At 37.8% G+C, this 15,043-nt stretch overlaps 2 protein-coding genes across 4 annotated transcripts in view; both read left to right on the top strand.

The window, feature by feature from the left end:
• Positions 1–3,033, top strand: part of LOC107101484 (nucleoredoxin-like protein 1) — a 3,780-nt gene extending 747 nt beyond the window's left edge. The window contains exons 2-4 of the mRNA XM_015400421.1: positions 94–374; positions 2,476–2,565; positions 2,655–3,033. Of these exons, the coding sequence (XP_015255907.1) occupies positions 139–374; positions 2,476–2,565; positions 2,655–3,033 (705 nt within the window). The 5' untranslated portion in view covers positions 94–138. The remainder of the gene's footprint in view (positions 1–93; positions 375–2,475; positions 2,566–2,654) is intronic.
• A 3,868-nt stretch (positions 3,034–6,901) lies between these two features.
• Positions 6,902–15,043, top strand: part of LOC107101486 (adhesion G protein-coupled receptor L1-like) — a 52,071-nt gene continuing 43,929 nt past the window's right edge. For all 3 annotated transcript variants that reach the window (XM_015400428.1, XM_015400429.1, XM_015400427.1), the window contains exon 1: positions 6,902–7,725. The gene's annotated coding sequence lies outside the window, so the exon portion shown is untranslated. The remainder of the gene's footprint in view (positions 7,726–15,043) is intronic.

Raw genomic sequence — 15,043 nt, 5'->3', positions numbered from 1 at the left:
TTTGGATTGTCTTTGTACTGAATTGTGCTATACAAATAAATTTGCCTTGCCTTGCCTATTTGTTCAGTAAATTTATCAACATTAATGTTTCAGTCAGTTTCTCTGTTCCTGCTCTGGCTTCCTCCCTGTCATCTCATCATGGTGGACCTGTTTGTTGATCGGGTGCTTGTGAAGAACAACAAGGATCAGGATGAGTTGGACACAGAGCGTGAGATCGTCATGCGCCTGCAAAACCGAATCCTGATGCTCTTCTTTGCCTCTGCTGAGTCTGAGACCTGCCAACAGTTTGCCCCCACGCTCCATGACTTCTTCAAACAGCTGACTGATGAGTTCTACGTGGAGCGCGCCGCTCAGCTGGTTCTTCTCTACATCAGGTGCATCAACAAACATTCAGCGAGATGCTCATTACGCACAGGTTTTCTCATCCTTGTCAAGTCTGTTTCCCTTCATAAATTTTCTGCGCCTTTTAGTAAAGCCATTTACTTTTTTTTTTTTCAAATTGTGTTAGAGGGTTTGCACTGCTCAAAAGCATATAGCACAGCTACAGTTGTGATTGTATTTATCTACGGTTATAACAGTTTAGTCAGGCATCTTTTATTTTATAATTCAAAGACAAAAACTATCAAAAAAGGCTCCTAAGAAGGGAAACCAATATTTAATGTTAAATTCCTCAGGCAAAGCTGTTAAAAAATATGTCATTTGGATACACTTTGTAATATTTTTTAGTCCTATGCCTTTCTAATGCGCTTGCATGTTGTTTCTGCAGTGGATGGAATTAGATATACAGTGATTTAACAGAATATCCTTAACTGGTCAGTTTCATAACCTACTTTTTTATTGTCTGCATAAATAAATCAAGTCCTCATAGTCTACAAAAGTAATACTGAGACACAAACTATGTTTTTTCCTTCAAAAAGGCCAATATAATCCACTGTAGTTAGTTGAACTTGATCAACACCGGCACCAAATGCAGAAAGTTGTCCCTACAGCATTAATATATTTCTGTTTTCTTTTTCTGTGTTAATTAATCACTTCTCGGCTTCTTTTCCTGATTTAACAACATCTCCAGAGACTCTGGATTATAAATTAAAGTTACTACAAACCTAAAACTTTACTTTGAAGGCTTTTATATCTTTAATTTTTTTTCTTAATCTAATAAACATTGGTTTTGGTCTGGGAATATAATCTAATTGTTGGGATTATGTTTGTCATTTTTCTCTAATGTTAATAAAGAAATACGCCAGTAGTTCTGCATTGCATTTCACAGGTAAATGTATATAATTATACTTCATATTAACCGTATCTTCTTTGTAATTAATTAAAAACAGTCGCAAAGTTTGTTTATTTTTTTATCTGTCTGTTCATGGTTATGGCCTAAAGCTAATGAGAATCTCAAATTTATTTTCTTTGAAAACCAGAAGATTACATTAAGACTAATAAAAACATTGTTATGTTTTATCCTACTCCATTATTAAAGTAAAAAATGCTAACTTTACAGTGATGCATATAGCGACCCTCCATTAATTATGTAGCTAACAGAATATTGTATCAAAGTAAACAATAGAAGGTTGAATAGAAGGAATGTAATCATTTCAGCCATTAAGTGACAGCGAGAGAAGCTTCCCTCCTGGGGTAAAAAGAAAGTTAATTATTTTCAGTTGAAAGTAAATGTATTTTATTAAGAAATCAGTGTCTCAGAGTCTGGAGAATGAGAGGAGAGGTGCAGAATCCAAGCAATAAGAGGTCCAGTGTGAAGTTTCCACAACCTGTCATTATGTAGAGCGCCATGTCATCTGCTGATGTTCTATTAAGTTTATTAGGGATGTTTTAGAGCATGTGCTTGATTCTGTTAAGTTTTATGGAGAGCTTAATTCTACATTTCCATCAGAACTTTGCAGCTGATCACTCTGCCAAATATATTAACGTAAAGTCCATCACTGGGCTTTATTCAATAAGCAGCAGAAGGACTTGACCAAGACCCCATCAACAATCTATGGATTACTGTCAAAACATAGATGGGAATCAGCAGACCTGACAATGTCAACAATCTGTTGGCTGATAACTAGAATGACGCACTGAACTGATGCATTAACTCATGCAATAGGGACCAAATACTGAGTTCATACCTTTTAAAGTACATGGACATAATTTCAATGAAGCATTTTGTCTGTTGAAACTGTCTTCTAACAGTCTTATGTAAAACTTTAATTTTGTGAGAGTAAACTATGTGTTTTCATGGGATGAAGCTATAATCATCCAAATTAATGGAATGAAACAAACACAAATTACTGTTTATGTAATAAATCTAGTTGGTATGAATTTCATTCTTGTGAATTAAATTTAGTACAATTAACTATCTTATCTATAAATTTCTAATTTTCTGAACTCTATCTGTACTTTTGAACATAGTTTAAAGAAACAGCAACTTAGAGAAATGCCTAACGATTATTTTCTATTTTCATTTTAATCCCTCAGTCTGGATCAAACAGAGGAACAGCTTGAAAACTTCCTAAAGGAGCTCCCAAAGAAGTCGCTGTTCCTCGCTTATGAGGATCCATACAGGAGGTGTGTGAAGCACGCGAACAGTAAAGTGTTACCTCATAATGTCAACACGCTAGTGTGTCACTAGTGTCTGCTGATGTGTGTGTCTGCAGGGAGCTGGAGGCCATGTTTAATGTGAAGGAGGTGCCCACAGTGGTGGTCCTGCGTCCCGACTGCTCCATCCTGACCCCCAACGCAGTGGAGGAGATCACCCAGATGGGTCCAGACTGCTACCGCAACTGGCACGAGGCAGCCGAGCTCATCGAAAGAAACTTCCTCTCAAAGGAGGACTTTGAGGACAAGTCCATGCGCAGCTTTAGCGACCCTGTCAGAAGACTCAAGTACAAGGTGGAGGATGAGAAGAAAAAGGAGAAAAAGAAGAAGAAGAAGAAAAACAGAGGTTGGGGTGGAGGAGGTGATGACGGGGATGAAGCTGAGGCCGGAGGAGGAGGAGGAAGAGATGATAAGGATGGAGGAGGGTCCATGTGGTGATGGAGATTATGAAAAAAACAATGCTGTGAATTTGACCCAATGGAGATAAATCGATTATTATTCTTTGAGAGAATTTTGCTTTTATTGGATATTTTCAGAGTAAATCTCCACATCGTGATAGTTTCACATAATTTTTTTAAACTATAGTTTAAACCAAACAGAGGTTGTGATGATCTCTTTGGCCCAGTGTGCGAGCTCTGCAAAATTACGGTATATGCATCCCTTTAGGCTTTTTACACTTTGTAACATTCTATTTATAAAAGTTAGGTCCAAAAACGCAAAGGTTCAAAAGAGCACAGATTAAGGCAGTGGAATAGAAAAACATCTCTATCGTTTAAATGAATATTTGTAAAAAAAAAAAAAAAAAAAAAAAAAAAATGTAATAGTGTTGGTTTTTAAAAGCTGAAACCTGAGTCCAACCCCCTTTGTTTAAGGTTGTTTTTCTATCTTAACATAAATGGCTGCCCTTACTCCTTTCTCAAACCACCTATCTTCTTTGTCTGAAATGTGAACATTCTGGTCCTCAAAAGAATGTCCTTTGTCCATAAGGAGTAGATGTCCCGCAGAGTCTTGTCCGGAGGAGGTCGCTCTTCTGTGTTGGGCCATGCGTTTGTGGAGACGTTGTTTGGTTTCTCCAATATAAAGATCAGATCATTCCTCACTGCGGTGAACTGCAGTAAGGAATGCAAAAACCTACGATGCAGCGATAGAGTTAATTCCTTCCTTGTTTGGAATGACTATGACCTGGATGACTAAGATTTTTCACCAACATTCATATAAATATGAATACTCCCTTTCACAGACTGCTGAAATCTGCCCCTCTTTGCTGTGTTTGTTTGGAATAATCTAAACATGATTCTGTGAAGTTTACCACCAAGCAAAAGGTTTGGTTTGAGCCAGAAGGAGTCGTATCCTTCTAGCTTGTTTTACTAAACCCAGGAGGACTACTAGAAGCCATTTCTCAATTTTCAACAACACGGCTTTATGGAGATGTAGTTATCCATGTTGTGTACCACCCAATCAAAGCTCGTCTTGAACAATTTGATAACCGATGAATAATTCAGCAGGATTAAAATAATGTTTAGTGAATGTTTTAAGTGTCTGTGAAGCCTGGCTGTACTTTCATGGTCTGCACAAGCAGCAATCACAGCTATTCAAAGGGAGTCAGGGTGAAAAGGGGAAACGAGCTCAACAGCATACAGTAATCAGTGATTTCCTTGCCATGTACTGAGGTCTATGTTTAGTGTCTGCACATTTCCTCTCACTTGTATACTGCATTGATGATGCTTTTGTGGGATCAGTTAGGATTCCCTTTTGGCATGTTTCCCTCCAAAGAAAAGGAGCATGGCTTGCCTTCGTCAATCTAAGAGCCCCGTTCCTTTAACACATGCTTTCAGCTTGTTTAAGCACAGAGTTCATTCCTGTTTTTACAATTTAAAATTCAACATATTTTCAAACTCAAACAACCAAAACTTTGACATAATTCTTTAGCAAACATTTGCAAAGAGCTGAGGCTTTATATGTACAAACGACAACTGTCATAAAAACAAAAACAGAAGGTCGAGGTCAACAAACCCACCCATTTTCATCTGATCCACTGGTTTACAGATCACGGTCAAAAACAACCTCAGTTGTATTTAAATGGTTAAAAGTAATTGTAGGGAAGAGTATAAAGATAAGCTAATAAATGAAAACCTTTTACCAAAAATAATAATTAGAGAGAATCATCAGCCCAGCCATGAAAGGACATTATGTGTTCGTGTTTGATTAGATGAATAAAAAAACATTAAAAACAGAAAGGGCCTAAAATAGAGATGAGGGGTAATGAGGAAGACTACTGAGGTTAAAGAAAGGAGAAGCACTACTTTGGCAAACAGAACAAAAAACATTACCTAAAACCTGAGGCCAGATAGGGAAATGTTTGCCTTATTGCATTGTGTGCTAAACTATCAGAGTCATCAAAGGTCTGTTGCTAATACTTGTTCAATCACCTAAGGAATGCCAGTTAAAAAAAACAAACAAAAAAAAAACTCCTCAGGGTCATTCATGCACTGGTGGTTTCCAAGATAGCTGTGCTTAAAAGGTTAATCTTAAGCGGGATGAAGAAACAGATGACAATATAGAAGCAAACCTGTAAACAAAAAAGGCACAGCAATGAAAGACCAATGACAGGAAGAGATACAATGAAGACATGACAGGTTTAAGAGAGATCCGAGGCACTTGACACCAAATATGTGGTGTACAGTAAATGAAAAATACTAAAAAATACTTCTTGATGAACGGAGAGCCTTCTATCTGTACTGTACTTAGCAAACTTTCACAGACAGATATCACAAAGAGGGTAGCAAATCCAAGCCAAACTACAATACAAAGGACAAAATACAATAAAATCAAGAGAGTGTGTCAGAAAAGCTCCAGTCTGATCCGAAGCTTTTTAGTCTCTAACTGCATTTTAGAAAGTATCCAGAGTCTGGTCTCTATGAAGAAAGGAAATGCAGTCTATTCTGGGTACACAGCTTGGAAAGATCAGTGTCCTCGAGTCCTGAACTGAAGTGGGTCTAGGAGACCCCTAAAAGATTTTAATTATGTATTTTTTTCAACTCAGAAATATTGAATGTTTTTTAAATATTTATTTTTATGGAAAACAAAAAGGACTGATCTGATATTATCTTCGTTGGCTTGGGTTTTGATGTTCTCCTTGTGTATATCCATTCAAAATTCTTAGGCTTTAGTTTCTTTGATTTCTGTGCATTTTATTCTATATGAATCTACATAAGCTTACTGTTTGTTTTCATTGTTCTTTACTGGTTTCCTTTGTTACCCTGTCTGTGCTCCATGCCCAAGGATACTTCATCAATTCCAAAGGGAAATTGAAAGCTTACCTTCTATATGTTCTCCTTTTTGTTCATCATTAAAGAATTGGTTTTCCTGATCAGTGTCTGTGCTCGATTCTTTAACTAACCTCAAATATGATGTAAAAACCACATCATTGTGGTGTTTCTGATAAAACTGCATCCCAGAGCTATTTTACCGCATTCAAGATGCTAAAACGACAGTTAACTGAACCCATAGTTGTAGTTTATATTCTTTTCATTAGTTTGCTAAATGTCTGGACACCAAATGGGCATACATAGACACTGTGGTGGCTAATAATTACAATTTAAAAGTTATGGTCTACCATACTGTAATCTGGTTGTTGTTGTTTTTCTTTTTGTTTCTTAGAATATCAAGATATTTAACTGAAATGTAGGTTATGTCTGGAATTATGTTTATTGATATTGATCTGAAAATTTCTAATTTAAATGCTGTGAAAGGAAATCTTTATGCAGATCCAGAATCCACATTAAAAGCAGATAATTGAAGCAGATAATCATCAGGTGTCTCTAAGAGCTCATATCCTTATTCCTGTGATTGGATGTCTTATTTCAATCTTTGTGAAACCTGGAAAAATTGACAATTATGTCAGAATTTAAGCAACATAATCCAAAGTCCTTCACGATTTCCATTGAAACATTGAAAATCTCATGCAGTCTGGCTGTGCAGCAAATACAATACCTCCCATTCGCCCATGAAAGAACTGCAAATGCACTCGGAGGTGGTCAGGAGGAGACAGATGCTGAGATGAAGGCGCATTATTCTTCTGCTTTTGCCTACACAGCAGCTTATTGTTGCTCACTCAGACAAACCTTGACAACATATCTGAATCCCTTCAACGACCGACCATCAAAACACACACACACTCCTGCCTCTCTCTGATTCTGAGCACGCGCACGCACGAACGCACATAGAAAGCCTAGACGCGTTGCGCGCTCTCGAGCGCAGAACGCGCAACAAGCGGGACCAGCGGATGGAGAGAGAGAGAAGAGAGGAGAGAGAGGAGGACGGATGCAAGGCGAGGCTAGGAGAGAGGAGACCGTTTCTCTCCTGCTTTTCCAGCTGTTTTCTTTGTGCTTTTTAGATTTGTTTTATAAAAGCATATTTTTTCTCTCTCTTTTATTAATAATAAAAAAAACGTGACAGATCTCACATCCTTCCTGATGTGTCTCGATTCATCACCATCGGTCCAGGATGCTGGAAGAGGCTCCTGTCGCGTCGATGTTTTTCACCATTAAAACTAAAAGGATGTACTCGATGAACATCGGACACATGCAGAGCGACAGCTGCCTGGCACGGTGAAGAGGAAAGAGGAGGAGGAGGTGGAGGAGAGGCATCGACGGATTGGTGTAATAATTTGCGCCTAATCACTGTTTGCGGCGGCTGATCGTGCGCTAATTTTTTGCCCCGTTCCCCATTCATCCATCCAGCTCTCCCAGAGCACCAAGGCCTTCACAGCCCCGCATTATCTCTGGACATGAAACCCGTGGGAATTATGATACCGACGTGACGCACAGTCACACACATCCACACAGAGAGAGGGTGTGAGGTCCAGTAGAGCGCACTGATCACAGAGGGGAGGACGCCCAGTTGTTGTTTGACAAAACGCGCTAATGACTGTTATTTAGATCCAGGCGGATTGGGCCCAGCAATTTCCCTTTTCATTTTTTATTACTATTTTTTTATGCACCGGAGCAAGTGGAGCGGGAGGCGGGTAGGAGGGTACAGCGGATGAGGGAGCAGAGGGACGGGATGCGGGAGACGCAGTGAGCGCGGAGGAGGAGGAGGAGGAGGAAGAAGGAACCAGGAGGATTGACGGTAAGATATGAATCCAAGCTGCGTGGATCCACCCCGCCCCTCACATTAGCTCTCTACCTACAACTTCACACATATGATCAATGCTGCTGTTGCGTTCCTGCTGCAGCCTGTGGCCATTTGATCAGTGACAAACATGCGTCTGATGCGCTGAAACTCCTTCCCCCTGGCTGCCATTAAGCCAGGCTCAGTAGTAGAGGAGACGTGGTGTGTGTGAGTGCTGTGAAATATTCATAAGGCATGTGATTGGCCTCAGAGGGTGACACTGACAACTGGCAAATGTCTGATGGAGGGTGTCCAAGCTGGCCCATCAGAGACCCAGGCTGCACCTTAATGAGAATGTCTTCTGTGTGATTTTTAAATGCTTATTCGTGACAAATGAGGAGCAAACCCAGTGAGAAGCCAGTATATCAATATTTCAGAGAGGGGATGAGAAGAGTGGGTCAGTGGAGGAGGAGGCCAAGGAGAGAGGAAGCAGAAAAACAACCAAAAAAAGATGTTGAATGATGGACTCTTTCTCCTATGCTGGAGAAAGAGTCATCTTCAGTGTCTGTATGGGTTTTTTATGTTTTTTAACGGAGATATAATCTGATCAGGTTTTTCTTGGCTGATACTATTTTTGAAGGATATTTTGACTGTAGGGAATATAACACTTAACGTGCTGCAAACAGGTAGCAGATGCCACTTTATAGGATTTGTTTTTTAATAATAATAATAATAATATTTAATAATAATAAATCTGCCCTGTAGTAGAAGTCAATAGCTGATCCCTTTACGGATAAGACCTTGTTGGGAGTTCTTAGATTTGTTTCATGTAATGAATAGCAGAAAATAAAAATTGTATTTCATATATTCCACCTGCCCAGCTTGGGGAAATTTACTGCTTCCTATCTCTGGCCGACGGCTCGGTGCTTCTGCAGTGATTTGGCAAAAAAAAAACCCAAAGGAAAAAGGAGATTGCCATGCATAATTACTTGAAATGTATTGACATGCAATCCTCACAAACACAGATCTTCAGATCACATTAGATTCACCTTTAATGTCATTAGACATTACACAAGTGCAAGATGCCTCATGAGGATGAGAGGTTGTAAATGTGTCTTACGGTGCATATCGAGGGAGGAAACAAAGGTAACGAGGGATGCTTCCACATTTACATAAACAGCTGAGAAGACAAAAGCAATTTTCATTAAAGCAAACACATACCCCCCCACACTCCATCACACACATGATTTGAAATCTACCATTTTGTTGCTGTATGCTTAGACCATCTCAAACAGGTTCCCGTCACGTCCATTTGAATCAGTCAGACACAATGAGTCAGTCTCCCCTGTTGCACTGGGAGCTTTTTACGCATGCAGGCCTGTGCAGAGCCGTGGGCGGATGTATCAGTGCAATATCAATCCTGTGGTACAAGACTGGACATTTTCAGGTACAATACCGACACACTGATTCAGAAAATAATGTAATAGATCTTGCTAAATTAGTAAACAATGTTCTGTACACAAATTATTTTGGTCGGTTGGATTAAAAAAGACTAAAAAAAGGAAAACAGCTGTTGGTAACCAGATGAAAGGATTCAGAAACCTTCATATGTAGTCGACCACAGATCTGATTGCAACAGTAAACAGTAGATTGCATATGCTTTCTTTGAACTTTTCACTCTACAAGAGTAAGAACTGCAAATTTCCTTCTGGGATTTGGGACTCGGGATTTATTTTCTGATAGTGTTTTGCTTCATCATCGATTTTCCATCTGTGAAATGGATTTTCTATTTTATGTGGTGTATAATGTTTTTTCTTAGAGTTAAAACGCAAAGTGTGGTGAGTTCATTTGTATTCACAGTTAGTTCACTTTACCTCTACTGCTGCAAGTCTTTTTGGGTATGTCTCTCCCAGCTTTTGAGAAACTGAACATTGTAGGCATCTTTGCATACTAACTTAGTGCACGAATCAGCATCAGAATAATTTTATTATCCTCAGGGTATTTCTAAAGATCACTGTCTAGCATTGCTTCCGATATTCAGATAGACTGAAGTCTGGACTCTGGGCCACTCCGATGACTGCTTTGCTCGAAACCACTCCACTGTAGCCCTGCCTGCTTGTTTAGGCTCACTCTGCTGGGAGGTCAAGTGTTTTGCAGCAGCTAACAGATGTTCTTACAGGATTTCCCTTCATTTAGCTCCACCAATCTTCCCATCAACTCTAGTCAGCTATCCCCACAGCATGATGCTGTCACCACTATGTTTTTCAGTGAATATAATGGTTTCGGGATTAAGAACATGCATTGGTTTTCTACCACACCAAGAGTACATGTTTGTTGCATACCATACATAGTTTCTGACAAACTACTAATGGTACTTCCTATGCCTCCCTGTCAACATTGGCTCTTGACTTAACATATCTCCAAAATGAGCAGATTTATGGTGTCCAAAACTAATACTCTTCTTGTGGAGATTATCCCACCTGAGCTGTGGATCTTCACAGATTTACGACAGGCCTCTTGGCTGCTTCAGGATGAGACATATGCAGTGGAAGACGGACCTTACCTTGCTTTAAACTTCTCTACAGCTTTATCTCCAACCTGGTTCATATGTCCTTTGGTCTCAAGGACACCGTTTGTTCTCTTTAACAAATCTGAGGACTTCAGGAAAAATTTACATTAATGCTGATATAATAATGCTGATAACTTGACTGTATTTGCAAGTTAGGTGATTTCGAAAGGCGGTTGCTTGACTAGTTTTATTTAGCTTAATATTGTTTGGTTATCTTAGCTTAATATATATTATTTGATATTTTGTAGACTAAAGACTATTTTGTCTCTCAGTGTTCCCATTGGAGGTGGTAATTTTGACAAATTCTTCATTCATGTTTAAATGTATTATTTAATCTGAATTAGTGTGTGACACTGGATTATCTGGTTATACACTGTACATTTTACAGTGTTAAAGTAAAACTTTAAGAGTTAAACTCAACACCACGCATTTGATTCCACTCCGAATTAGTGTTAAATCAACTCTATATAGTGTATATCTTTCTCCAGTTGTTGTTGTAATAACTCTTAGAGAGTCAATGTACTTTGACGGTTCATATTTAACACTGTGGAATTTACTGTCTACATTAATATGGTTTAAATGCAATTAAATTACTGTCCTGAAAACCAGTGACATCCAATCTAAATTTTCTTGATTTCAAAGTACAAATTCAGTCTTATCGTGTCTCTCAGCTCTGTTCTCTAGACTTTATGGTTCTGTTAGACCCCAGTGAAAAACGCTATGACCTGCATTATTCTACATGTCGCTTTTTGTTACACTTCAGAACATCAAACCAGTTTCCTGTCCAGACATTTGCTTTGACATGCTCGAGCAGACCATCAGTTCACAGGGATCACAAAAGAGACGTCCCAATCTCACAGAAATACAGAGTGTACCAAATCTTTTTTTTTGGCATTTATGTAAGGATTAAAATGCCTGGTCTAAGCCTATGTTAGCATGTTGATAATGATAAAATATGTATATTGTCTGCATTAACCAACAACTAAAGAAAAAAGAAAAAAATGTATATAAAGAAAAAAAGTATATATAAAGTGTTAATATAAACATATAGACATGGCATTTCTGATTTGATTCTGAAAGAATAGAATAAAATAGAAAATCCATTTACTGTCCCACAATTGGGAAATTCTGGTGTTTACAGCGGCAAAAATATTATAAACAAAATTCTCAGACAAATGTGGACCATAGAAAAATGTATAAGAATAAGATAATAGTGAAGAGTTAAAACATAAAAAAATAACATAATGTACTGTAAAGTGTTTTAACAATGTAAAACTGCATCTGGAGAATAAATAAACAGTATACAGCTATGGACATTTTTAAAGTAATGTACGTAATGACCTTAATGCCAAATTATTATATTGCAGTTTATACATTAGTTTGGTTTTCAGTTTGTGAAACCTCATAGCGTGAACTATGAACAGCTTATTTACAATGGCTTGTCTTAATTAGTTCCCGTTTTTGTTCTGTGGTGGTAGAGCAGTCAATGTGGCTGTCCAAAGGGACCCATTTGCTGCTGTTTGGAAACAAGCAACTTTCATGTTTTAATAAAGAAGTCGGACCTGTTTGTCACCCACAGCTCCCTGAAAAGAAAAGCACATTAGCCCAAAAGAAAACAGGGTTACATTATTGAAATATTAATAGCTGTACCTGAATCAGCCTGCTTGTTCTTATTTGACCTCTAATTTCTTTTCTCTCATAAATCTGATGCAGCAATTTGATAACCACTATTTCTATACTGTTCTCATTCATTTAGAGCAGGGGTTCCAGAAGTGGCGCTCTGGAATCTTTGGGGGGAGTTGAGAGACACAAAGTGTGCGGTTGCAAGATGATTTTTACATCTATTGTGATGTGATGCTAAAGGTATATATTATATATAGTATATATCATGAAATATATACATGTGATGTCACTTGAAATAAATAAATGCACCATAAAGTATTTATTAATTAATCTAATACATCCATCCATTTTCCATCATGCTTATCCCAACATGACTTACTCCATCTGTCCACAGGTGACAGACAGGGTACACCCTAGACAGGTTGCCAGTCCATCGTAGGGCAACACAGAGACAAACAACCATTCAAACACACACTCACACCTAAGGAGAATTTAGAGAAGCCAATTAATCTAACAGTCACATTTTTGGACTGTGCCAAGAAGCCGGAGTACCTGGAGAGAACTCACGCATGCTCAGGGAGAACATGCAAACTCCATGTAGAAAGACCCCGGGTCAGGAATCGAACCCGGAACTTTCTTGCTGCAAGACAGCAGTGCTACCCACACATAACATTAAATTGCACGATTAAATTATTATATATACCTTTGAATAATTCAATAAATATGTCTAGAACAATTAACTAAATCATTGAATGTCATTAAAAATACAAACAGATTTTAAACACTTTACTTCATAATTATTAATAAATATTGAGTTAAGCAAATAATATATATTATAGGGGCATGCCAGTCTGATGCTTTCTTCTTTTTTGGGGTCACAGGCTGAAATGTTTGGAGCATGCTGCCTTCCATTGTTGTATTATAGATGCCTTAACAGGTATTTTAAAATTAAATTTAAGCATTTGTCTCAAATGCTACTTTATTTATTCTTATGTCACTGTACAACAAACACATTGCAGTAAAGATTTAAACAGAAAGAGATATAATATAATTGAATTATAGTAATAGTAAAATGACACATCAGGGTCACTAAAGGGTGTCCACTTACAACATTGGTGAAGCAGTTAATTTTGCATGTCTAATTTTTGAAAGTGGCTTAAATATGAAAGCAAATACTTTTCTTCTCCAAGTATTTCTGTGAATCTTAACTTTAGGACCTTTGGTTTGAATGTTACCTTTCTTAGATATAGGTTAGACTATGTGTTGGATTTAGGAAATAAAACTACTGGGTAAAGCTAATTACAACAATTGAACTAAATAAACTGCTTTTATTTATTTCTTTTTTTAATATTAGAGACAAACAATGACTTATTAATTACTTTGTTATCAATAAAGTTAATAATTTTCTGTCTATAGTATTCCCTTTTGTAAATATTTAGACCTTTATAACCATTCAGTACCGCCTCAGTTACAGTGGTTAAAATTGATCCGTCTGTCTTTGCAATGCCATAAATCCACATTAAAGAAAACATTCAGTAAGTTACAATCTTTAATTGAAATCCTTTTGTTAGTGGTGGTGAAAAGGTCCCATATTGTTATTGTTTTTAAATTTTTTTCATACCCAAAACATCAATGTCACCTTAGTGTGCCTGCCTGACAGACCGCTGGAGATCAGCATACCTTAAGCATCGCTCCAAATATTGTCTAGAGACTTAAGATTAGTAATCCACGAATTCCCGTTTCCCAAGGGTATGAATATTCTGTGACAAAGAGGCAGTTTTCTCTAAGCTATTCTTTAAATTTGTAAAAGGAACAGTATTTAAGTAAAATACGTGTCTGTCTTTATAATCCTGACCCTACAAGAAAAGAGTTTCCCACCTCCGTAACAACACCCCTTTTTTTTTAATGAAAATAACAAGCTGCATGAAAGCTCAAATATGGCTTAACTCAGCTTGGACTTTAAGGTGGAATTGATTTTTGGTCAGGTAAGACCAGGATTTAGTTTTTCAACAACTGGTGCTAAAGGTGAGTTTGGCATCAAAAGATGAAGATGCAGAAAGAGGTAGGTACAGTCCAAATACAAAACGCCATGCATACTGTACACACACTCAGATAAAAGAGCAGTTTAAAGAGACATGGTTTTAGATTATGGAGGTTATTTAGGTGGATTAAGGGAGGAAGGCAGAAAAGCTAGAAAGAACGGACATATAGATTGGTAGACTCCATGGCGGAAGGATGGAATCTAACTAAGATTTTCTTGTCAGTGCTCCTTAGACAGTCAGCTCTACAATTATTTAACCATCTGATGACTCATGACCTAATAGCACTGCCGTCTGTCTTTCCCTACCTGCATGTCACGCAACCCTTTTTCTTCCTCCCCCCAAATCACTGTGACTGATCGAGTCACCGAAGGAAATAGAAGAGAAAGTGACCTGCAAAATTTTGACAAGGCTTCAAATACACTTTAGCTAAACGTACAAAGGCTGGATGAAAAATAAGTATCTCTACAAGATAATGAATGTGGGTGTTTTAAGGCAGACTTTTAACATTTTACCATTCCTCTTTAAAACTATGCGCCCCTTTATCTGCAATGATAATGATCTAAGAAGAGACAATGACAGATTTAAACGATTATGCCTAAGACTGTGATGCTCGGATAAAAGCAACATAATGACAAATGAACAAATACACTTAAAATCCTGCAGATTGTATGGCATGGAGAAAGTGCTTATAGAGCGTAATAGGCAGGAAGTGCTTTTAACTCGAAGAGCATGTGCTGAGGGCAGAATTAGGATCTTGATAAATATGTGAGAAGCCTCATCAATGTTTAATCAACCTCGGAGCAGTTTTAAGAGACTCGAGGCTTTCAGTGACGGCATATAGAATAAAGTCTCATTCAAAACCAGCATAAACTATTCCTGTCTTACGCATATTATTAAAATCTGCACATAGATTCAGGAAGGTGGAAGAGTTAGGTTGCGTTTGGTGGCATTTAACTTGTTAAGTATCCATGGTATTAAAAGGAGGTATCAGGCTTTTATTTACTTCACTGTTAAAAAGTATCAGGGTTATGGAGAAAATGTTGAGATTGTTCTTGTGACCTCTAATTAGCCTTTTCTATAACGCCTCAAATCTATGCTTTAA

Source organism: Cyprinodon variegatus, unplaced genomic scaffold, assembly GCF_000732505.1.
Source record: "Cyprinodon variegatus isolate N-32 unplaced genomic scaffold, C_variegatus-1.0 Scaffold1102, whole genome shotgun sequence".
NCBI lineage: Eukaryota > Metazoa > Chordata > Actinopteri > Cyprinodontiformes > Cyprinodontidae > Cyprinodon > Cyprinodon variegatus.
Note: the sequence above shows the minus strand (reverse complement) of the source record. Positions and strands in the feature narration are given on the sequence as shown.